General features: G+C 43.7%; 1 protein-coding gene across 1 annotated transcript; it reads left to right on the top strand.

The window, feature by feature from the left end:
* Noxred1 (NADP dependent oxidoreductase domain containing 1) lies at window positions 1-19687 on the top strand. The gene is made up of 6 exons (XM_032908790.1): window positions 1-155; window positions 5997-6196; window positions 9093-9273; window positions 9856-10007; window positions 10841-11063; window positions 19437-19687. Exons 1-6 carry the CDS (start codon window positions 1-3, stop codon window positions 19627-19629), a joined length of 1104 nt encoding a protein of 367 aa, XP_032764681.1. The 3' UTR covers window positions 19630-19687.
* The last annotated feature ends 3970 nt before the right edge of the window (window positions 19688-23657 follow it).

The following is a 23657-nucleotide window of genomic DNA, read 5'->3' as shown; positions in this document are numbered from 1 at the left end:
ATGGAAATGCTAGATAACCTTGAGTCTATGAAGTTCGAATATGGGATTCCAGAGGAAGAACGTTACTGGCTGTATTTACAGGGCCGTTACCGAGGATTGATGATCAAGGGCTGTGCCCATGCAGCCTTCTTTTGCAAAATGTTCTTCGATTTGAGGTAAGTTACTTGAAGACGAGAGACAAGCATCACTGCTCAGCAGAATCCAAAGGACTTGTGCTTTTTTTTTTTTTTTTTAAGATTTAAGATTTATTATATATGAGTACACTGTCGCTATCTTTAGACACACCAGAAGAGGGCATCAGATCCCATTACAGATGGTTGTGAGCCACCATGTGGTTGCTGGGATTTGAACTCAGGACCTCTGGGAGAGCAGCTAGTGCTCTTAACCGCTGAGCCATCTCTCCAGCCCGGACTTGCTCTTTTTATATTGGAAGGTTCAATATGGGGGTAGAATTGTTTGTCTACCCTTTCCAATCCACATTCTGTCACTTCTGGTCTGAAATGACCAGAAGAATCCATAAAGGGGGTCTTGTGCATACATAGTAAAGTTGGACTAGTGTGATTTCCACTAAGAGGGCGGGGTGATTCATTTCATTCACTAATTCATGCATTTATTCTCCCAAACTACTGGCTCGCCTTCCTTCCACAACACTAATGAGCAGCCATTATTGGCCTCTTGCTTCAAAGACAGGCAGTCAGAGACTGACCAACAGCAGCTGACAGAAAAGCTACGTGGGACTTTGCTGTCCCTACAAGCCAGATAACTTGCTTGAAACCAAGAATATTGGGCAGGGGGTGGTCGTGCGTGCCTTTAGTCCCAACACTTGGGAGGCAGAGGCAGGTGGGTCTCTAAATTCAAGGCCAGCCTGGTCTACAGAGGAGTTCTAGGATAGCTACACAGAGAAACACTATCTCAAAAAAACAAAACAAAACAAACAACAACAACAAAAACCAAAAACCAAAACAAAACATCAAAAAGGGGCTAAAGAGATGGCTCAGCGGTTAAGAGCACAGGCTGGTCTTCCTGAGGTCCTGAGTTCAATTCTCAGCAACCACATGGTGGCCACAACCATCTCTAATGGGGTCTGATGCCTTCTGTCATGCAGGCATACAGGCAAACAGAGCACTCTAAATAAGTAAACCTTAAGACACTAAAAACATGAACAAAACTGACAAACCCTTATCTAAACTAAGAAGAAATAATCAAAGTAACAATCAGACATGGAAGAGAAGCCGTGACAGCCAGTGGCTCAGGAAAGGATTGTCAAGAGATTGCCTTAAAAATCTAAAAACACCTGTAAAAACAAAACAAAACAAAACAAAACAAACAAACAAACAAACAAAAAAAGTATGAACAGACCTTTAACCAGATTGAACTGGCAACCAAAACCTCTCAATCAAGAAAGTCCCTGACCAGATAGCTTAAACCTTGAAGAATTAACAATTTCAGCCCGGGGATATGAGTACTGCTGGGTTATGAGTTCAGATCTCCCACAAGCAAGTAAATATGAAATGCAAGTGTGCCTGGCATACACAATGGTGATTTGAATGATAATAGACTCAATTGGTGCACAGGGAGTGGCACTATTAGAAGTTGTGGCCTTGTAGGCGTGGCTTTGTTGGGACTCTGGGGTTGGGCTTTGTGGTCTCAGATGCTCAAGCCAGGTCCAGTGTGACATTTTCTTCCTGATGTCTGCTGATCTGGATGTGGAACTCTCAGCTGTCTGCCTGCATGCTGCCATGTTTCCCAACACGATGATAATGGACTAAACCTTTGAACTGTAAGCCAGCCCCAATTAAAGGCTTTCTCTCTAAGAGTTATTGTGGTCATAGTATCTCTTCTCAGCAACAGAAACCTAACTAAGGCAGACAGCAAGGTGGCTACACTGACTGCTCAAATCGTGGGCTCTGGGATCAGTCAGAGACTTTATCTCATTAAGGTGAAGGTCAATCAAATAAGATAACATCAACCTTGTACACAAACATCTGTATGCAGCACTCACACACGCACACACGCACACACACACACACACACACACACACACACACACACACGTCCTGCATGTGCAGCACACATGGAAAAACTTAGCAATTCTTTTCAAAATCTAGCAAAAAATTAAAGAGGGAACATTTTCAAACTTATTTTGGAGGCCAGCATTACCTTAATGCTGATATTCAAGGAAACTGTGAGAAAGGTACCCACTGGTATCCTTCACGGTTGAGTATTTATGTGAAGATCTTCTACAAAATATTAGCTAGCTGAATTCAAGATTACATTAAAAAGATTATGTGCTGCTCAGCAGTGGTGGCACCCCTTTAATCCCAGCACTCAGGAGGCAGAGGCAGGTGAATATCTGTGAGTTTACAGATCAATGGTCTACAGAGAGAGCTCCAGGACAGCCAGGGTTGTTACACAAGAAACCCCATCTGGAAAAACCAGTCGATCAATAGATAGATAGATAGATAGATAGATAGATAGATAGATAGATAGATAGGTAGATAGATCAAACTAATAAACAAACAAACAATAGGAAAAAAGGTGGTGTACCATGAACAAGGGGAATTTATTCCTGGAAAGCAAGGATGTTTCAACATGCAAAATCAGTCAGTGTGTAATACATGGATGTCTGGAAGGTTGGCTGACGTAAGATCTCTTTAATTCAGGTTTTTATTTCCAACGATGAAAGAATTTATAGGTGAAGACAAAAGACTAGGGAGCAAAGATTCATTTGGAAGAGGAAGTAGTTGAGAAAGTGTGTGGGCAACTTCCTGTGTGGGTACCACACAGTGACTGTTGCTGTGCTGCTCTTTATAGACTTAAGATGTTGACAAGAGGGGAAAGTTTATGCAAATCATTTGACTAGGTCCACCTTACATGATACTTAACTCATAACCTTTCCTGGGGTGTACTACTGTGTCTCCCAGCTTACGGTTTTCATGATAACATACAGGTGATGGCTTATGTAGGTCGCCTGCTGGGCATTCCTGTGAGGTGTTGTCCTAATCAAACGATTTGAAACAGGAAGACCCACCCCACACCTGGGACACACCTGGTGGCCTTACTCAAAGAAGATCCTGGAAGAGGACACTTTGCTTTTTGTCTGATTGCCCACCTTTTCAGTTTGTTCTTTCTGGTGCTGTCGCCAGTATTTAAATCCAACTTCTTCCGGATTCCATGTAGACTGAAGACTAGCATCTCAGCAGGAATCCACTCTGCGTCTGACTGGACTGCAGAGAAATCTCATTGACTTCTTCTCATGGACTGAACAGCTATTCAATTCTCAACCTTTCTGTTATGAGACAGTCATTGTGGGAACACGAAGACCACATTCTGTAAGCTAGTCTAATAAGTCACATGTGTACACATGTGCAGGTGCACACACACATCAGTTCTGTTCCTTTAGAGAACCCTGATACAAAATATATTAGTGGTTTGAAGCCATAGGACTTACAGGATGTGTCAATTTTCCTTTAAATTACCCTTATTGGTTGAGTACCAGCAGTGGAAGGTCATGTTCCAGTCCCCAGGAGAGGGTATTAGCGAACTGCGCATGTTCAGGAGTTTTGTTGTTTAAGGTGATTTTTAAAATCCAGGAGAACATTAGGGAGGTTAAGTTTCTTTTCTATTTACATGACATGGAGAGTGGCTTGCTTCCAATTTGTGCAAAAATGAGGAGAGAGTGTAACGAGAGAGTTAGTCACAGTCTCTGATTTCTGACTTTCTGCCTAGAGACCCTTTTGCAACACCACATTAACTGAAGGAAAGACCAATGTCACACGACTTCAGTCGGTGCAGAAAACTTAGTGGAGAAAGCCAGTGTTTTGCCAGGATCACAGTAATCAGCAGCTGGAGGTAAATTGCTTCCATGCACTGATAGCCATAGATAGAAAGCCCAAGGTAGCATTATATTCAGAGCTGAACACTGAAAACCAGAAACAAGGTGAAGACTCCCACTTTCAGCACCTCTATTGACTATAGACCTGGCAGTCATAACCAATGCAATTAGGTTTTAAAAAGCTGGGCAGTGGTGGCACATGCCTTTATTTCCAGTACTCAGGAGGCAGAGGCAGGGGGATCTCTGTGAGTTCAGGGCTGGCCTGGACTACACAGAGTCCTTATCTTGAAAAACAAGACAACAACAACAAATCAGTATATATAGAGGCTTCCTGCAATTCAGCAATAATCAATAACCTGATTTTTTTGTTTATTTATGAGTACACTGTAGCTGTCTTCAGACACACCAGAAGAGGGCACCAGATCCCATTACAGATGGTTGTGAGCCACCATGTGGTTGCTGGGAATTGAACTCAGGACCTCTGGAAGAGCAGTCAGTGCTCTTAACCACTGAGCCATCTCTCCAGCCCAATATAACCTGATTTTTAACCTAAGACTTCTTCAAAGAATGTATAGACATGACAAACAAGTATATGAAAGGATCCTTAATATTGACAAGCACCACAAAAAAACGAATCACAACTACAATGAACTTTTTTCATACCTATTGTCAATTTGACAGGACCAAGAATAATATAGATTATCTAGATTAGGTCGATTGCGGTGGGAAGACCCAGTTTTACTGTGAGTGGCACCATTCCATGGGCTGGACCCTGGGAGGAATAAGAACAAGAAAGTCAGCTACGCTAGCATGCACCACTCTGACTACCGACTGTAGACACAGTGTAAGCCTCTCTGCAAGTTCCTGCCTCTAAAAGTTCTTCACCAGGATGGACTATACACCCAACTATGGGAGTTGGGGGGAGGTAACCTTGTGGTTTGAATGAGAATGGCCCCTATAGAAGCATATGTTTGAATGCTTGGCCTCCAGTTGGTGGAACTGTTTGAGAAGGATTAGGAGGTGTGGCCTTGTTGAAAAAACTGCATCACTGGGGTGGACTTTGAGATTTCAAGACTCAGGCTTCTCCCAGTTAGCTCTCTTTGTCTCAGCTACTGCTCCAGTGCCTGCTTGCCTACTGCTGCCATGCTCCCCAACATGATAACATTGTACTCTAATCCTCTGGAAGTGTAGCCCCAAGTTAAATTTTCTTTTTTAAGTTGCCACGGTCAGGGCATTTTGCCATAGCAATAGAGAAGTAGCTAAGACCCTTAAGATACTTTTTAAGAAAGCTAGGTGTCACAGTAACAAGGCAAACTGCTAATGGAATGGATAAGCCCTCTGTGTCATGTCTGTCAAGAGTGGTGGCTCATACCTGTAATCTCGGCACTCAGAAAGCAGAGGCAGGGGAGTCAGAAATTTAAGGCTAACTTCAGCTTCATGAGACTCTTTACAACACAAGCCCCTTTTATGTACATATAGTGAAATATTACAATTAGGCTTCGAGGAGGACATTTTATAAGGTAGGAATTGGATGAAGCTTGAGGACACGATCCTACATGCAAAATGATAATGCCACATAATTCTTCTCACACGGTGTAGGTAAAGTAGCTAGAAAAGAAACAGTAAAAGTGGTGCCTGCCAGATGTGGGGAGGGGATGAGCTGTTCATGAATATAAAGTTTCTGTTTTGCAAGGATGCAAAGGGCCTAGATATCTGTAACACAGCAATATGCACAGACTCAAATGCACTGTGTACTTCAGTTGGTGACCATGCACTCCAGCTGACAACTCTCCACCCCTAGAATACAGATGGAAAAGCTCAGAGAATTAGTCCACAGTGTGCTATGCATAACCAGACGATACATGACGGTCAGTGATTTTTAAAGTCAGTGAAATAAATACACAGACTTCACGTTTAAGGATCCAGGGAAATGCAAAAACAAAAATATTTTCATCCAGATTTGGTCCCTTGGAAAAGGAATGTACTTTTTCAGGACAAAGCTTTTCTTCCCGGTAAGGCCGTCTTCCAATCCAAATGTCTTATTTCTGGAGCATTACGTTGCCATTGGGCTTCCGCTCGAAAAGAAATGAGAGAACCGGAGATACCGTGGCAGAAAACCGTAGCGGGTGCGCGCGTTTACGTGAGTCTGTTCATTCTCCAGCAAACTGCTGCAGGAGCTGCCGCGCATAATCCATTCCCGGACTGTCTCGTTTGATGCCGCGGCTACCGAGGACGTGAAGCTAACGGTGGGCGTCATTGGATGTGGCCACATTGGAAGGCAGCTGACTAACGTGCTGCTGAAAACCGTCTCCATCCCTCCAGAGAACCTGCAGATCTCCACTCGGAGGCCAGACTCCCTGGGTGAGTGTGAGGCTATGTAGCATTAACAAAGCTGTCTTCAAAGGTGCCTTTAAAGCAGGGTTCCCATGATGGCTGGCCCACAAGTATAACCTTGTTGACTAAGACGCCTTTTCTCCACTTATATCAGTCCCTCCTTGTCCTTGGTGCAAAGTACCTTTCTGGGTATGAGGTGTGTGTGTGTGTGTGTGTGTGTGTTCATGTAATATTCAAATCTAACTGGCATATTAGTCCAGAAAAAAAAAAGTTACCTGATATTTACTTTTGGCCTTATTTTTTTTTTAAATGTCATCTGAGTACAAAGATATTCACAGTATTGACCAGTGTGATAGAAGCAAGAACAGTGGTTGCTTTTGAGGAAGTGGAGTGAGGAAGGAGGCCAAAGAACATTCTGGGGAGAAGGAAATATTTTACATCTAGGGCAGTGGTTCTCAACTTGTAGGTCAGGATCCCTTTGGTGGATCCCTTTGGTGGGGTCAAACGACCCTGTTATAGGAGTTGCCTAAGACCCTTGGAAAACACAGATATTTACGTTGCAATTCATGGCAGTGGCAAAGTTACAGTTAGGAAGTGGCAACAAAGATAATTTTTATTGCCAGATGTGGTGGCACATGCTTTTAATCCCTGCACTCGGGAGGCAGATCCCTGTGAGTTTAAGGCCAGACTGTTCTACAAAGTGAGTTCCAAGACAGCCAGAGCTGTTTCACAGAGAAACCCTGTCACGAAACAAAACAAAACAAGTAATAAATTTTATGGTTGGGGGTCACCACAACATGAGGAACTCTATTAAAGGGTTGCAGCATGAGGAAGGCTGAGAACTGCTGATCTACACGGAGCTATGGGCTACCATGGATGTATGCCCTCATTAAAACCGTTCAAGCCGTATACTTCAGAATTCCATGTGGTACTGTATGTAAACTACACCACAATAAAATGCAAAATAACAGTGCGAAGCAGTCTGCATAGTATAGAAAAAGACCCTTGAAGGAAGAATAACCACACATACTCTTCACCAGCCTATTGTCGTCCCCCCACTTTTGAAGTATATTGTACACTGGGTTTTTGCTCAATGCATTGGAAATGCATTTTTGTATCATCTAACATTCTCTAAAGAGTTTTAAGCCCTTTTACTGCCCATGATTGGCTGTGAGAGCTCTCCCTGGTGTGCCTGACCTTATCAGGGTGTGCTTGCTGCCCCTGGTGTCTGGGCATCTGGGGAGGAGACGGGGCAGAGCTGCAGTTGTGAATGAAGAGTGCTTTGTCCTCCCCCGCCCCTTTATTTTCTTCTCAGGATTTAAATTTTATTTCCATGAAATATTATTCTTATTACCAAGAGGTGATTTTAAGATCATGTTACTTTCCTATTATATGCCCTTTAGAGCTAAGATTTCAAGCCAGTAGAGGGTGGCGTATGCCCTCAATTCCCAGAACTCAGGAGGCCAAGGCAACTGAATTTCTGAATTTGAGGCTAGCCTAGTCTACAGAGCAAGTTCCAGGATAGCCAGGGCTACCCAGAGAAACCCCATCTTGAAAAACCGAAAAGAAAAAACAAATTGGGGGGCTGGAGAGATGGCTCAGCAGTTAAGAGCAGTGACTGCTCTTCCAGAGGTCATGAGTTCAATTCCCAGCAACCACATGGTGGCTCACAACCATCTGTAATGAGATCTGGTGCCCTCTTCTGGCCTGCAGTCACATATGCAGGCAGAATGCTGTACATGAAATAAATAAATCTTTAAAAAAAAAAAAAAAAAAAAAAAAACAAATTGGATTCTAGCTGCAGAACCACTTTGTTAGCGTCTGTATTGGTTCTCCGCCTTGCTAATGCTGTGACCCTTTAATACAGTTCCTTGTGTTGTGACCCCCAACCGTAAAATTATTTTTGTTGCTGCTTGATAACTACTACTGTTTGCTAGAGTTATGAATCAAAGTATAAATACCTGATATGCAGATCTCTGATATTTGACCCCTGTGAAAGGGTTATTTGATCCCTCAAAAAGGTCACGACCCACAGGTTGAGAATCAATGTCGTATGCATCTCAAAGAATGATGGCTGCCTGTTCTCTAGGCACTCGGTCTTGTCCTTGAGAATCCATAAACACGATGATCTTACCTCTCACATATCTTTCACATTCTGTTTTTCACTGATGCTTAAAGCATCAGATGGAAATACACATTTCAAGTCCTTACTTTTGAAATCCACACTGTAGTAACAATAATCAAATAATTAAGTACCTGTGTGTTTAATGCAACTGTATGAGTTATCACATATACAGAGACTTTTGTCTCTACATTTACGAATACCTTACTCTTGTTACACATATGTTACAAAAACTGTTAAGCCTTCCACAACCCCTCCCAGTTTCTGTGGCATATTCTTTCACGCTTCTAATTTTACCCTCTAACTCAGGCCAGTGAGCTATGTAACTTTCAATGAGTCACATCCCATCCCGAAGCCTCGGTTTGCTCATCTGTAACATGGGAACCATCCTCAGAAGAAAGACACTCCTGTGGGAGTCACCTTAAACAATACACGGCGAGCACCGTGTGTGTTATCTGGCAGGTGCCTGTAAATGCTTTTTCTAGCTCCCAGTAAAAAATTAAAATGAAAACGCTCAGCATTTGTTCCAAAATCAAGGCAACAGGAATCATGTAATAAGCCCAAACTCTGTCACAGTGGCACCAGCTGCTTTCACAAAGGGATCGGGGCTGGGTTGGGGCTTCTCTGCATAGCTCCTCGCTGAGGCTTCCTGGAGCCAGCGTCTGGTTTCTGTGGCAACAGGACTTAGGTTGCTTACTGAAACAGGGTTACCGCTCTCCTGTCTCCCTCTCCTCACCACAACTGATGCGCAGGTCAAACTTCTCTGCATTATGATGTTCTCTCTCTCTCTCTCTCTCCTAGTTGAGCTTCGGAAACTAGGAGTCCGGTGCATCTATGACAACGCTGCTGTGGCGAACTGGGCCAAAGTGTTGTTCCTCTGCTGTTTGCCCGCCCAGCTGCCTAATATCTGCCTAGAAATTCAATCCAAACTCGATAAATCCTGCATCGTGTACAGCTTTGTATCTGCGATCACGATACCCAGGTATCTTGTCAGAATGAGAAGACAGAACTCATAGCCCTACCTCTTGGAGTTAGTCGTCCTCAGTAATAAGGGGGTGGCGGCTTGACTTGCAGAAAGACTCCATCAGCCTTTCTAGTTCTACCTCTTGCCAGTTTTACATAAACAACACTCAGGATTGGGGATGATTTTCCCATTCTAAAACGTTAATTGCCTGTTGTTTTCCAGTATCCCATTCCCACTTGGGGCATCAATGAGAAAACACCAGAGAACAACCTGAAAAGCTACTGAAAATACATGGCAAACATTGTTTTTTTTGTTTTTTGTTTTTTTTTGTTTTTGTTTTTGTTTTTGTTTTTTTTTTTTTGTACTCTTGCATCTAGCCAAGAGCTAAGCACATGTTAACATTCAGTAAATATTAGGTGGATGGTTGAACGATCTAATTAATCAGTGCCCTGAGTGCAAGCACACAGTGGGTCCGCGTCCTGCGGCCTGAGCAGTGGCCTGCAGGGGAGGGGCTGTGGTTTCGGTTTGGATGCGGATGTAGATTGGATGCAGTCCCTTATTCCAGTCTGGTACTCTAGTCTCTGTCTTTGTGGCTTCCAGGTTGAAAACTTTACTGAACCACACCAATATCGTGCGACCCCAGTATCAATTTGTTGAGAAATTTGAAAACATCTGGGGAGAGAATGAAGAGGTCCCAGCTGCTCTCCGGAATTCATCAATTATCCGGGGTACCTGCCCCTACAACAGTCTTGGTAATGGCACAGCTCTGTGACTATTTTTGACATTTTTTGACAATTACCTTCCATGTCCCCCCACCCCTGTGTGTGTGTGTGTGTGTGTGTGTGTGTGTGTGTGTGTGTGTGTGTGTGTGTGTGTGTGTGTGTGTAAAGCACAAAGCAGATACATTCTTAGCCATTTGAGTTTGGTATGCCAAGAGCTTAGTAGGAAAAAGCAACCTTTCTTAGGCTGAACAGAGGAGCCTAATTTTTGGATCCTTAAGTCTGAGGCAGAAACAACCAGGGAAATGGCTCGTGTGAACAAGACAGTGAGCTGAGCTCGGTGGTGCGGGCCCATAACTCCAGCCTCGGAGAGGAGGAGGCAGGAGAACCAGGGGTACTGAGACTTTTCAGCTATGTAGCCAGTATGAAGGCAGCTAAAGCCGCACGTGGACCTGTCTCAAAAAACAAGACCAGAACCAACCAAACCAAACCAAACCCAAGCAAAACAAAACAACAACAGCAACAAAGCAGGAGAACGAAATGTCTGGGACAAAAAGAAGGGCTGGTTCCCCTCTAATCTCGCAGTCAGTACTCCCTAGTCCCCCAGGGACCTTTGTGTCCATCCTTCTGTCATTAGCACTGTCTGCCTTAGTCCTGTCTGCTCCGCTTTGCTGTGATCAACACGTGTTATGTCGTGAAGGGCAAATGGGCCTCTTAGTCAGGGAGCAAAGAGTGTCCCTTCGTCTCCTGTCACACTGACAACCAACTCAGGAGAAAGGGTGGCTCCGAAGTCTCTCTCTGGGTTTCTCCCGGGTCCCTTGCAACTCACCGTTGCGTGTGCTCATTGTGTCTTTCCGTCTGTCTAGGGGGAGTAATCCTCAATGTCAAGTGGCTGGAGGGGTTGTGCTACGCCCTCATCAACGCCTGTACGTCAAGGGGCGTGTTTCACTCACAGGTGCTGAAGCTTTTGAACAAACTGTTTCTCTCTGTGCACTTAGAAAGCTGCAAGACAGACCCGGCATCCTGCCCCAAATTTCAGTTAACAGATTTTATGAACAAAAGCTACGTCAGGAACTTGTATAAGAAAAGGTAAAGTGTCAAACATCTGGATTGGTCCCCCAGTTTTGTTTTAACCTATGCTGTTTGTTTGTTTATGAGACAGGGTTTTTCCGTGTAGCTCTGGCGCTCTCTCTCTCTCTCTCTCTCTCTCTCTCTCTCTCTCTCTCTCTCAATCTCTCTCTCTCTGTAAAAAAAAAAAAATTATTTATTTTATGTCTTCATGCACACCAGAAGAGGGCACCAGATCCCATTACAGATGGTTGTGAGACACCATGTGGTTGCTGGGAATTGAACTCAGGGCCTGTGGAAGAGCAGTCAGTGCTCTTAACCACTGAATCATGTCTCCAGTCCCTGTGTTCTCTCTTAAAATCCGTACAAATCATACATTTTTGAAAAAAAACTAATTCAAACAGTAAAAAACAAAACAGAAAACTCAAAAGCTTCCCTGCCTTTTAAATACCATTTCACAGATAGTTGGCTAATGGAACGAGTATTTGTCATATTATCTAAGCACCAACAGACATTTATATTGTCGTTATATTGTAATCTGTATGCAAAACTATGCCTACACTGTTAGAAACACCAAGGCAGGATGCCACCTTTGTTTTCTGCATCCCACTAGAACTCTGTGTGATGCTAGTGTTGCCCATTAGGGACAGCAGTGTCACATGACACAGTAGAACTCCTTTGTCTGCCTCAGCTTTGCCCATCCGTGCTCTGACTTTGAGTACTTGGACTGGTATTTCTGCTGGGTAAATGTGAATGTGTGAGTTAGAGGACACACACATACATTATTGCTTAGCAAAACCAATGCCATATTTGAATGCCGTTTCTCTGCATCGTGGTAATGAAAAAGTCAACCTTTCTGGTCGTTGCTAATCTAGTGTGTAAAGTCTGCTGCTGCCATTTCCAGTGACTTCCATGCCTCTAGACTTGCTGGGCATTCTGAAGTCCTTTTCTTCGGGGACCATGGGGCACGCCATCCTCTTCAAGCAGTTGCCCTCTTGGTTTTCATGGTCCCTAACATTCCTGTCCTTTGATAGCTTTCCTGCCGTCCTCCCTCAGATCTGAGAGTTATGAGTGAATCAACCCTGGGCTTTCTTTTTCCTTCCCTTCCCTTCCCTTCCCTTCCCTTCCTTCCTTCCCTTCCCCTTCCTTCCCTTCCTTCCCTTCCCTTCCTTCCCCCCTTCCTTCCCTTCCCTTCCCTTTTCCCTTCCCTTCCTTCCTTTCCCTTCCCTTCCCTTTTCCTTCCCTTCCCTTTTCCATTCTCTTTTCCCTTCCTTCCCTTCCTTTTCCTTTTCCCTTCCCTTGCTTTGCCTTTCCTTTCCTTTTGCCTTGCCTTGCTTTGCCTTGCCTTTCCTTGCCTTCCCTTCCTTTCCCTTCCCTCCCCTCCCCTCCCCTTCTCTTCCCTCCCCTTCCCTTCCCTTCCCTTCCCTTCCCTTCCCTTCCCTTCCCTTCTGTCTCTGTCCCTGTCCCTTCCCTTCCCTTTCCCCTTCCCTTCCCTTCCTTTTCGTTCCTTCCTCATTTGTTCCTGGGTGATCTTTTCCAGCCTGGAAATCAGGATGCCATTCGTACTCTACATAAAGCATACAACTCTATATTGGTGCCATGTACATATTCGCTGGGAAGCACAGAATCACACCTCCTCTAGAATCTGACATGCGCAGAAGCATCCCTGTTTCCATGGGTCGTATTTAACTTCTGCTTCACCAGGTGTTTCTGGCAGAACCCCAGGACCCCAGACATAACCATTGATTCCAGTTTCTCCTTTCTACCCCATAGCTTCTTCACCAGCAGATGATTCAGTCTGAGAATTTCCCTCACTTTTCTGTTGTTTTGTTTCCTGGGTCTCTCTGGTTTTTTTGTTTTGTTAAATTTTAGTGGACTATATAGCCTATAATAACCTCCTGAGAAAAGGGTACATTGGGAGTAATTTTGAAGATTCATTATGTTTGAAAACATGTGTGCTCTTGTTGTAAGATCCCTGAGGTGGTCTCAGGTCAGGTACGCAACCCACAGAACACAGCTTGATGAAGAGATCGATGCAACGGCAAGAGGTTTAATGATCCACGTACGTGGGGTTGCTCATCTCTAACCTACACTTTTACTGAGAACATGGTTAGGCAGCAGATTCTAGACTGAAAATCATTCTCCCGCACTGTTGTGAGCATAGTCCTGTTGTCTTTAGCTTTTAGACTTGTTGGGAGCGGTAGTGTTTCTGTAACTCATCTTCTTGTAGTTTTGGCTTTGGACACAGTCTTCTCTAGTCCACCCAGCTCAAGCTCACTCTGTGGGCCAGGCTGCTCATGAGCTGCACGTGCTTCTGGCCAAATCCCAGGTGCTGGGCCATTTTACTCCTCTAGGTCAACCAGATTGGCCTTGAACTCACAGACATTTTGTCTCTCGAGTTCCAGGTAAAAGGTGTGTGCACCATGCCTGACTCAAAGTCCTCATTCTTGAGTGGCAAACACTTAACTGATTGAGCCACTTCCCAAGTCCCCTACCCCAGTTAACGTTTTAAAACATTGTGGAATGTAATTCCGGTACGGAATAAGTTTGTATTCTGTTTGTAAATATACTTTATGAATGATTGTGGTGCAAGGGTCGTGCCACCCCACCCAGGAGAAGTGCGTTCAGTGACTGGACTTTGCTGTCTGAGTTTTCTATTTTATTCCAACTGTGACTTTGCAACTTCCCACCTCCCCTCCTTTCCCTCATCTTCTCTTTTCCTTTTGGACCTCTTGGATGAGCCTTCCGATTTTAAGCTTCCCATTCCTAACATCCTTGCCCAGCCCCCCTGCTTTCTCAGTGCCGTGCTTTTCCTTGCGTGCTTTTAGAAGCCCATTTTCATGCTCACTGTACTTTGAATCTTGGAGCTTTGACGTTCTCTGCATAGTCTTTTTGACGGCTCCCTGCTGTCCTTTCCTTGCACAATACTCTTTATTTTGAGAATACATCCTCTAATGGATTTATTTCTTCAAAAATTAAAAAAAAAAAACAAAAATTTGAAGTTTATTTTTCACAGGTAAGCTTGCTTTGCCTGCATGCATGTCTATGCACTGAATGTGTGTTTATGGCATAGTTACTAAAGCTTGAAAGCAACCGTCATCTCCTCAGCAGGTAACCACTGAGCATCTCTCCCGCCCCCTAAGTTGATTCATAATCATCCAGTGGCTATTGTTTATCTTGGAGTTTAGAGGCCTTCTTCTCCAATATTTGCTCACATTTAGGCTCCTGACTGCTAAACTTTGTTAGTCTAAGTGGCTTCCTCTCTCTTTCCCCCTCCCTCTAACAGGTGGCAGTCATGGCTCTTTTTACTGGAGCCACAGTCTTGCCTATTCTGAAAGGTCACATAACTGGATCCATGTATGGTAGCGTCCAGCCTGGCTTCTTGCAGCTAGCAGTACTCATTTAAATTTCTCCTGTGTCTTGGTGTCCTGTTAGCTTATTTTACATTCACACCTAATCGAATCCTACTGTCTGTCTGCACCACACTTCATCTACTTGCTGACCCACGAACGTCATGGCTGTGAAGAGCAACTCCTATGAAGGAAGACATTTAACTGGGGCTGCCTTACACGTCAGAGGTTTAGTGTGTTACTGTCATGGTAGGAAGCATGGCGGTACGCATGCAGACATGCAGCTGAAGAGGTAGCTGGGAGGTCTACATCTGGATCCAACAGAAAAGAGAGAGAGATAGACTGGGCCTGGTTTGAGTTTCTGAAACCTCAACCCCACCCCCAGTGACACACTTCCTCCAACAAGGCCACACCTCCAACAGTGCCAATCACTCTGGGTGCTTGGGGGCTATTTTCATTCAAACCACCACAGCTGTTTTTAAGTTTGGTACAGGTGTTTGTGGCAGCAAAATTTCATTGTATCCCGTTTGTTTTTCTAAGTACAGGCCTTGGCTGCTGACTATCTGGCAAAGTCTATTTTAGTTTTCTAAGAATCTGCTAAAGTAGCTCCCAACATCCCATCCGTGTTCTTACTCGCACTGTCCTGATGTTCTGTTTCTTCAGATAGAACTGTCAGTTCTCTGGATTGTGGCAAATTCAGTAGGTGGGAGGGGCGTTCCTGCTGGAGGTGGGAGGGCCTATGAAAGGTTTTGTTTATAACTTAAAGTTGAGCTTTTCCGGTGCTCATTTATAACCTGTATTATCTTCTCCAGTGAAAAAGTCTGATAAAGTCTTCTGCCCATTTTTTAACTGGGTTCTCTGTCTGCTTGTTGAGTTTTCAGAAGTTTTGTACTTTAGATAATAGTCTCTCACTGAATGTGTCTTTTTCAGATAGTCTTCAATCTGTGATTTGCGTTTTCATTCTCTTGGTGGTGTCTGTCTTGGGACAGACTTACAAACTTTGTTTGTTTGCTTAATTGCAATCTGTAACCGTATCTGGTCCAGAACTCAGCAGGTTTAGGCTGGCCTCGAACCTGCAACGACCCACTTATCTGCCTCCCCTGCCGGGTTACAGGCATGTTCCACCATGTGGTGACATCTGTAACAGAAAATTTTCATTTTCATTACGTTTAGCTTGCTCTCTCTTTCATGGAGCCTTCCTTTTATGTCAGTGATAGGAAATCCAGCTGATTGGTTGGATTTCACTCTCAGGGTGGTAGAGCAAGTGTGTCTGTGAAGGAGTTCCCAGAGATAATTATATAAAGGGAGAAACGTGTCTAGAGTGAGGGAGGGCAATGCCATTGGATACACTGAAGGTCCCAGGAGAAAGCCCCCCTGGCCACAGGGAGTGTACCTCCATGTTCTGCCTCAGCATAGTCCTGGAATCAAAGGAGCAAAAGATGATGGACTGACACCTTTGAAACTTTGAGCCCAAATGAATCTATTCCTTTTTTAAAAAATTATTTCATTGCTTTGTGTGTGAGATGTACACATGTGTGTGGAGGTCATAGAGACTTGTGGGAGCTGGGTCTTCTGTGGCAAATGCTTTCACCCACTTGGTTACCTTGCTGGCCCTTCCTCCCCCCTCCTCTTCCTCCTCCTTCCTCCTCCTTTTTCTTCTTCTTCCTCTTCTTTTTCTTCTTCGTGTGTGTGCCTGTTGGCATTCGTGTGCTTGCATCTGTGTGTTTCCATGTGTTTGTGTTTGTGTGTACATGTGTGCAAGTCTGAAACTGATGTCAGGAATCATCGTTGACTTCTGCCTTTATTCATTGAAGCAAGGTCTCTTTTTCAAAGCTAGAGATCACGATGGGGCTAACCTAGCTAACCATCTTGCTCTGGTGACTTCTGCCTCTATTCTCAGAGGCTGGAACTACAGCGATGCCCCCACACCCACGTAGAATTTATATAACTTCTGGGATCCAAACTCTAGTCTCTACTCTTTGGGAGCAAGTGCTTTAACCAACGAGCTTTTCCCCCTCTTTAACTGCCTATGTCAGGTATTGGTGACAGCCAACGCGAAGTATAATGTCATGTTAAAATTTAAAAAGCCATTGCTGGGTGGGGTGCGGTAGCACAAACCTGTATGCCAGCACTAGGAGACTTAGGTCAGAAGACTGCAAGGTTGAGATAGAAGCCTCAATGATGGAACAAGTTAATCCAACGAAAGTCAATGCCAAACCCAGGGTAATCTAGATTTTTTCCTGTTATCTTTTAGTTTTACCAATTTGTATTCTGCATTTAGATCTGTGACACACTTTCCCCTCAGCTCTACCTCTAGATTTGCTGTTTTGTGTGACTATTCAGTGACTCGAGTACCTATAGTTGGGCTGTGTTCCTCTCCTTCACTAGCCTTTGCCCTTTGTCAGAGCATTTAACTACAATTGCTTGGGTCATTTCTGCATCCTCTGTTCTGTCTGGTTGATACAAGTGTCTACTCTCGCAGTTTGATCCCTAACTACAGCTTTTTTTTTTCTTTTTTCTTTTTTTCGGAGCTGGGGACTGAACCCAGGGCCTTGTGCTTGCTAGGCAAGCACCCTAACTACAGTTTAATGCATCTTAAACAGTGTTGGTCCGGCTCCTCTCTATCTGCAGAGCTGGCCAGTGTGAGTCCCTGCTTTCCTATGTTAACTTTAGAATCATTTTGTCAATATCCAATACAACTCTCTGGGATTTTGACTGGGACTGCATTGAATCTACAAATCAGGTGGAGGAGAGTTGACATCCTGACGGTTTTCTTATTCATAAAAATGAAAATTCTCTGCTTGCTTGGTGGGTTTCTTTCATCAGAGTTATGCTTCCCCTGCATAGATCTTATGCATGTTCTGCTAGATTTATATTAAAGTAGCAAATTTTAGGGCATCAGTATACTTGGTTATCATATTTTGAATGTCAAATTATTCTTTGTTGCTTGTTGTTATGGTACGAGTATCTGTTTCCTCCAAATCCCACTTTAAATTTAATACCCAAAGTCATATCTTTTTTTTTTTCTATTCTTTTTTTTGGAGCTGGGGACCGAACCCAGGGCCTTGCGCTTGCTAGGCAAGCGTTCTACCACTGAGCCAAATCCCCAACCCCCCAAAGTCATATCTTAATGGTTTTTAAGAGTGGGACTTTGAGAGGTAAAAGGGACCTGAGCATCCTGGGTCTGCTTTGTCATCCGATGCCACTAGGCTGTGGCCCAGCAGAAGAGTGCTCACCAGATGCTAGGCAGGTGCTGGTATAATACATGAGACTTCCAGGATCCATAATTGTGAACCCAGGCTGTAGTATTGGGCTATAACATCGTGGACCAAGACAGTGGCATATAGGAAGGAGATCAGGTTTTCTACATTAATCTTATAACCAACAACCTTGTCCTATACCAGGTTACAACTACTCCATCAGTTGCAGATATGTACAGACCACTTCATAGATAGTGTGTCTTATACTATCAACATGAATGGACTTCCTCCCTAATGTGTGCTTGTATCATCGACACAATTCAACTCAGACAAACATGTAAGATACATGCATACGAAACTGAATACATTTTTTAAGGACAGGTCTCATGAATTGTCACATGCTAACCTCAACTCACTATGTAGCTGGGAGTGGCCTTGAACTCCTTATCCCTGCTCCCAGCGTTGAGTGCTAGGATGACAGGAGATGCCAATTCACAAAGTGTATGTGGTGCTGGGGATTAAAGCCAGGGCTGCATCACGCTGAGCAAACATCCCAGCATCCGACCTCCGTCCCCTCTGCTATTATTTTGAACAAACGATTATCTTCCTGCTCTGTGGAGAGAGGGGAAACAGAGATCTTAGTTCTTTCGCCTACCTTCAATGCTCTTCCTTCCTTTGCGTGGGTCCATGTTTCCAACATTTGTTATTTTCCTTCTTTCTAAAGAACTTGGAACATTCCTTAAAAGATCGACGCACTGATAATTCCTTCAACTTTGGTTTGATAAAGCTTTCATTTCTCCTTCACTTTTGAAGAATACTTCTATGACATCCGAAATTCTGGGGGATAGAGGGATGGCTCAGCAGCTAAGAGCAACTTGCTATTCTTGCAAGGACCTGGGTTCAGTTCCCAGCATCCACAGAGTGGCTCATGATCTCTGGGCCAGGAGATCTGATGCCCTCTTCGGACTTCCCCTTCTACAAGAAGCAGGTGTGGGGAGTTGGGGATTTAGCTCAGTGGTAGAGCGCTTGCCTAGCAAGCGCAAGGCCCTGGGTTCAGTCCCCAGCTCCGAAAAAAAAAAAAGAAAAAAAAAAAAAAGAAGAAAAAAAGAAGCAGGTGTGGTACACATACACATATGCAAGCAAAACAAACCTTAAGAAGAGTCATGCTTCTGGGTTGATGGTTTAAGTATTTCACTCCACTGTCTTCCTGTTGGCATGGATTCTGGGAAGTCGGTTTCTTGCCTCTGTAAGACCACTCTATAGTGAAGTGGTTTCTCTAGCTTCTCTCAGGATTTTGTCATAACCTTGTGATTTCCTGTCGTTTTAGAATCTAAGTCTGGATGTAGCTTTTGTAGTCATTTTATTTTTGGCATTTCTCCTGCTTGGTTTCTGGACCTATAACTTGGCATATTTTAATTGTGGAAACTTCCAATCATTATTTCAAGTATTCTGCTCCTTTCTCTCTTCCCCTTCTAGTTTATCTGTCAGTTGGTCTGTCTATCTATAGTTATCATGTGAATCTATATGACTATATATGTCTATCTATAGTTTACTTGGTGAATATATGAGTTATATGCCTCATATATAAACACATATAAACAGATATATAACATACAAGCATATATAATATATATTATCATACACACACACACACACACACACACACACACACATCTTCTGTGCTCTGGACCATACGCTCCATCATTGCTGTTTTCTTTACTTTTTGTGTCTAGAAATCTCTGCAGTGATATTCAGAGGTTCTTGCCTCAGTCTGGTGTCTCACACATAAGTCTTATGTATTAAACAGACTCAGCGTAAGTCATGCTGTCTTTTTCTCCACATAGGCCTTTCCCGTGGTTTGATCTGACTACTGTGCAAACCAAGGAAACTCCCTTCAGCCAGCACATCTCCGCTACTCGTGCTCTTCAGGACCACATTAGTCTTCTCTACTGTGAAACATTTGGCCTCTCCATAGGCGAAGAACAACTGCCTTACATTTCCACCGTTATCCAACCTCTAGAAGAAGTCTCGGATTGATGAGAGCCATGCATTGTGTGTAATACCTGAGTGAAGAATAAAATCTGAGGTCCTCCTATATGTGTCAGTATCCTTGGGTGTATCTACCTTTCAGAAACAATCTAGCACACTGCTTCCTCCAAAAGTCACAAATTGTCTTCTACATGCTAAATTCAAGCAGTTATGTCATAAGTGGACAATCAAATACCACAACTTCTTTTCCTGTGATGATTTAAATTAGAAAATGATAAAGTTTGATTCTCCTACTTTTTTTGAATAGACAAGTAAATGTTGGGTTAGTGATCTTAATTCAACTGTGATTAATTTGTGGTTGTTTTAGTTATATTTGACTATTCTACAATGGTTATTTAAAGCTATTCCCATTTAAATCCATAAAAACCATAGAAACATTACTGGTGAAGATGTAGCTCACTGGTGTGGGGTGCTTGTCTAGGATGCCTAGAACTGCAGAACCGTGTGTTTTATTCATTAGCATCCCATAAATTTGGTGAGGTGGCACCTACTTGCAATCCTAGCACTTAGGAGGTAGAGGCAGGAGCATTGGACGTTGAAGGTTATCCTTGGTTACACAGTGAGTTTGAGGCCAGCCTTGACCACCAGAGACCACGTCACAGAAAGACCATGAAAGACACAAAACAAACCACCAGTCCCGACAGCAACGGAAACCAACTAGAGTTGAGTGTGGTGACAATATCTACAATCCTAGTGCCAGGAGTCTGCAACAAGAAGATGGCAAGTTCTAGGCCAGTCTTGGGTCTCAGGTGAGACCATCTTCAGACAGATACAGAAAAAAGCACATCCAAACCTGGCACTTCCATTAAATCCTAAACAAACAACCAAAAAAACCTTTTACAAAATAAAGATTTCGTTTGTATAGTGTACATTTGTCTTGTGTTTTACAGAATTTTTTTTTTTTTGGTCAACTATAATAGAGCTGAAAAGAGCAATGGTGGGCCCAACAAGGTAGGAAATGACATTCTCAGGGCTGCCACCAGATGCTCAGGGCTTTTGAGCAGTCACTCACTACACATGGAAATCATGAGGATCTCACATTGATCATTTACATGTGTTATTTTGCATAATCAGGTGCTAAGTAAATTCAATGGCTCCAGAATGCTTTGGGTTTTGTTTGTTTGTTTGTTTTTTCTGGACCATTTCTGATCAAGAGGTGTCAGTGGATTCCTTTAATCCCAGTACTAGGGAGACATGGATCTCTATGAGTTTAAGGCCAGCCTGGCCTACAGAGCAAGTTCCAGGACACCTAGAGCTTCATAGAGAAACCCTGTAGGTGGAGGTGGTAGGAAGAAGAAAGAAAGGGCTGGAGAGGTGGCTCAGTGGTTAAGAGCACCAACTGCTCTTCCTGAGGTCCTGAGTTCAATTCCCAACAACCACATGGTGGCTCACAACCATCTGTAATGAGATCTGATGCCCTCTTCTGGTGTGTCTGAAGACAGCTACAGTGTACTTATATATAATAAATAAATAAATCTTAAAAAAAAAAAAAAAAAAGGAAGAAGAAAGAAAAAATAATAGGGAAAAGGACAGTTTCTGATAAAACTTTCTAGTTTGGAGGAAAAGTTGGTTTCTCATCCAACACTGGTATGTAGTCTGTATCCAGATTTCCTGCACTCAGGTGTGTAATTAGACAAGCACATCACCACCCTGAGGAGGTTGCTCAGTGGGTAAAGAGCTTGTTGTACAAGCAAGAAGACAAGAGTGTGGACCAGCACCCGAGCAAAGCTGGATTGGTGGCAGGCGTGGTGGTTGCCTGTAATCTGAGCGGAGATGGGAGACAGGAATTCCTCATAGGGCGAGTTGATTACCTAGACTAACCAAGGAGATCAGAGAGTCCTTGCCTGTGTAAATAATGTGGACAGTGATGGGGACGCCACTGGACATCAACTTCTGACCTCCAAACTGGCCCACACATGTGTGTCCTCACTAACAGGCACAGACGCACATGTACACGTCATCAACGCACACACAGAGAAACTAAAAAATGAAAACAGACAAAATGGCTCAGGGATTGCTACCCTATTATTCAATCCAGACAACCTGAATTGATTACCCAGAATCTCAGGTAAAAGCGAAAGAAGCCAGTTCCACAAAAGCATCTTCTAACCTCCACGTGTGTTTTGCAGCATGTGAGCCCATACACATCATTTACTTTTTTTTTTTTAATTTAAAAGCATCGAAAGCAAGAACAGCTGAGGCCAGGTGTGGGAGGTGGAGGCAGGAGAATCAAGGATTCCAGTCCTTCCTTGACTCCATAGCAAGATCCAGCCAGTCTGGGCTACATAAGATCCTGTCACAGAACAAACAGAGATGGGAGCCTGAGTGATTTAAGCAACAAAAAGTATTTAATAGTTTTGAGAAATTATTGAATTTATTTCAGTTTAAATTTCATTTTGTGGTCTGTGAGTTATTACAGAGAGTCTTCCCCATCTCTGCCAATCTCTCTCACCTCTGATGTCTAAAGGAAAACATTTCCCTTCTTTTTCCTGACAACTATTCCTTAGAAAATGTAATAGTTAGGACTGACTGGGGATAAACTCAGTCAGTGTGGTGCCAGTATATAATGTCTAACTTGTCAACACTCTGGGATTTACAATCACCACAGGAACAAGCCTCTGAGCGTGGTTGTGGGGCGTTTCTAGGCTAGTAGACTTGAAAACTGGAGTAGCAAAGGTCTACATTTGTGCAGCACCATGGAATGGACTGGGGTTCTGGACTAAGACTTCTCTCTTCCTGATTTAAAATGCAAATATGACCTGCTGCTGTGCCTTCTCTGACAGAGTAGACTGGGCCCCCAAACTGTGAGCCAAAAATGAACCCTCCCTTCCTCAGGCTACTTTTGTCAAGTATTTTGTTCCAGCAATCAATTTATGGTACAGTCACAGGGACCTCAGTTCAATCTCCAGACCCCACATAAAATCCCAACTATGGGAGGGCACACTTGTACTACTGGTTCGGAAGGACAGAAACCAGCCAACTTAGCCTACATGGTGAGCCCTGGCCCAGTGAGAGACCCTGTCCTTAAAAATAAGGTGCGCGTGAGGCTAGAGATGGCTCCGTGGTTAAACACACTTTTTGCTTGCAGAGGGCCTGGGTGGGTTTGGTTCCCAGTTCCCAAATGGTGGCTCTCAGTGATTTGCAATTCCAGTTCCAGGAATCAAATGCCCTCTTCTAGATTCCATGGGCACTGCATACATAGAGTACACAGCATAGACACATCCACACACACACACCCCCCACAATGGCAGATCTTTAGTTTTGAAGACATGTAAATCTTTCAAAAAGTTGCATAAGCCTCTTACCAAATTTGTAGCTCAGGACAGTCTTTTGGGGACCCTTGGGGTCAATAAAGTGTGAGTAATGAAGTAGGTGGTGCCATTGTCTTATCTGTAGGAAGTTAGCCTAGGAGCTTGGTGCCAATTAGTGACTTCTTGTTTGCCAAGAAGATACAAGTATTTCCCCTCCAATTGGATACAGATAATAACCTGTATGTAACAGATTGTACCTATTCTAGAGAGGGCATTTCTTTTGCCTTTGCAAACTCCTTAGCTGCTTGAATATGCTGTGTCGCCACAGTTTCATGCTTATTTAAAAATAAAATAGCTTTTTAAAAGCTAATTAATTTTAATTACTGCTATTTACAAGAACATAGGTGAGGAACTTTTTCTTGCGCATGGACAACTTTATCAGTGGCTACACCACTGAAGGAAATACTCCCTTCCCCGCCACAGTAAATATTAACTGCCTACAAAAACCTCGGGGAGGGGTGAGGCTACCAGAGCAGCCTCCCTGTGACAATGATATAGGCCTATAAATCTTCAGAGAGGGGTGGAGTCTTCTGGGGACCCCAACCCCCCGACATCCCATGACTCCATGATGGAAAGTTGACAGACATCTACTCCTCTTAAAAGATGAATCCAGCTAGGCTGTGGTGGTGCACGCCTTTAATCCCAGAACTTGGGAGGCAGAGGCAGATGGGTCTCTGTGAGTTAGAAGCCAGTCTGGTCTACAGA

The sequence above is a fragment of the Rattus rattus genome, chromosome 7 (assembly GCF_011064425.1).
Source record: "Rattus rattus isolate New Zealand chromosome 7, Rrattus_CSIRO_v1, whole genome shotgun sequence".
NCBI classification, from domain to species: domain Eukaryota; kingdom Metazoa; phylum Chordata; class Mammalia; order Rodentia; family Muridae; genus Rattus; species Rattus rattus.
This window is presented reverse-complemented; position numbering and strand designations above follow the sequence as displayed.

What these genes read in the sequence shown, in the direction of transcription:
- Noxred1 (XM_032908790.1), top strand. Translation starts at nt 1, where the DNA reads ATGGAAATGCTAGATAACCTTGAGTCTATGAAGTTCGAATATGGGATT. An exon ending in AAAATGTTCTTCGATTTGAG is followed by an intron (nt 156 to 5,996) that starts GTAAGTTACTTG and finishes TTCATTCTCCAG; the next exon opens with CAAACTGCTGCAGGAGCTGC. An exon ending in TCGGAGGCCAGACTCCCTGG is followed by an intron (nt 6,197 to 9,092) that starts GTGAGTGTGAGG and finishes TCTCTCTCCTAG; the next exon opens with TTGAGCTTCGGAAACTAGGA.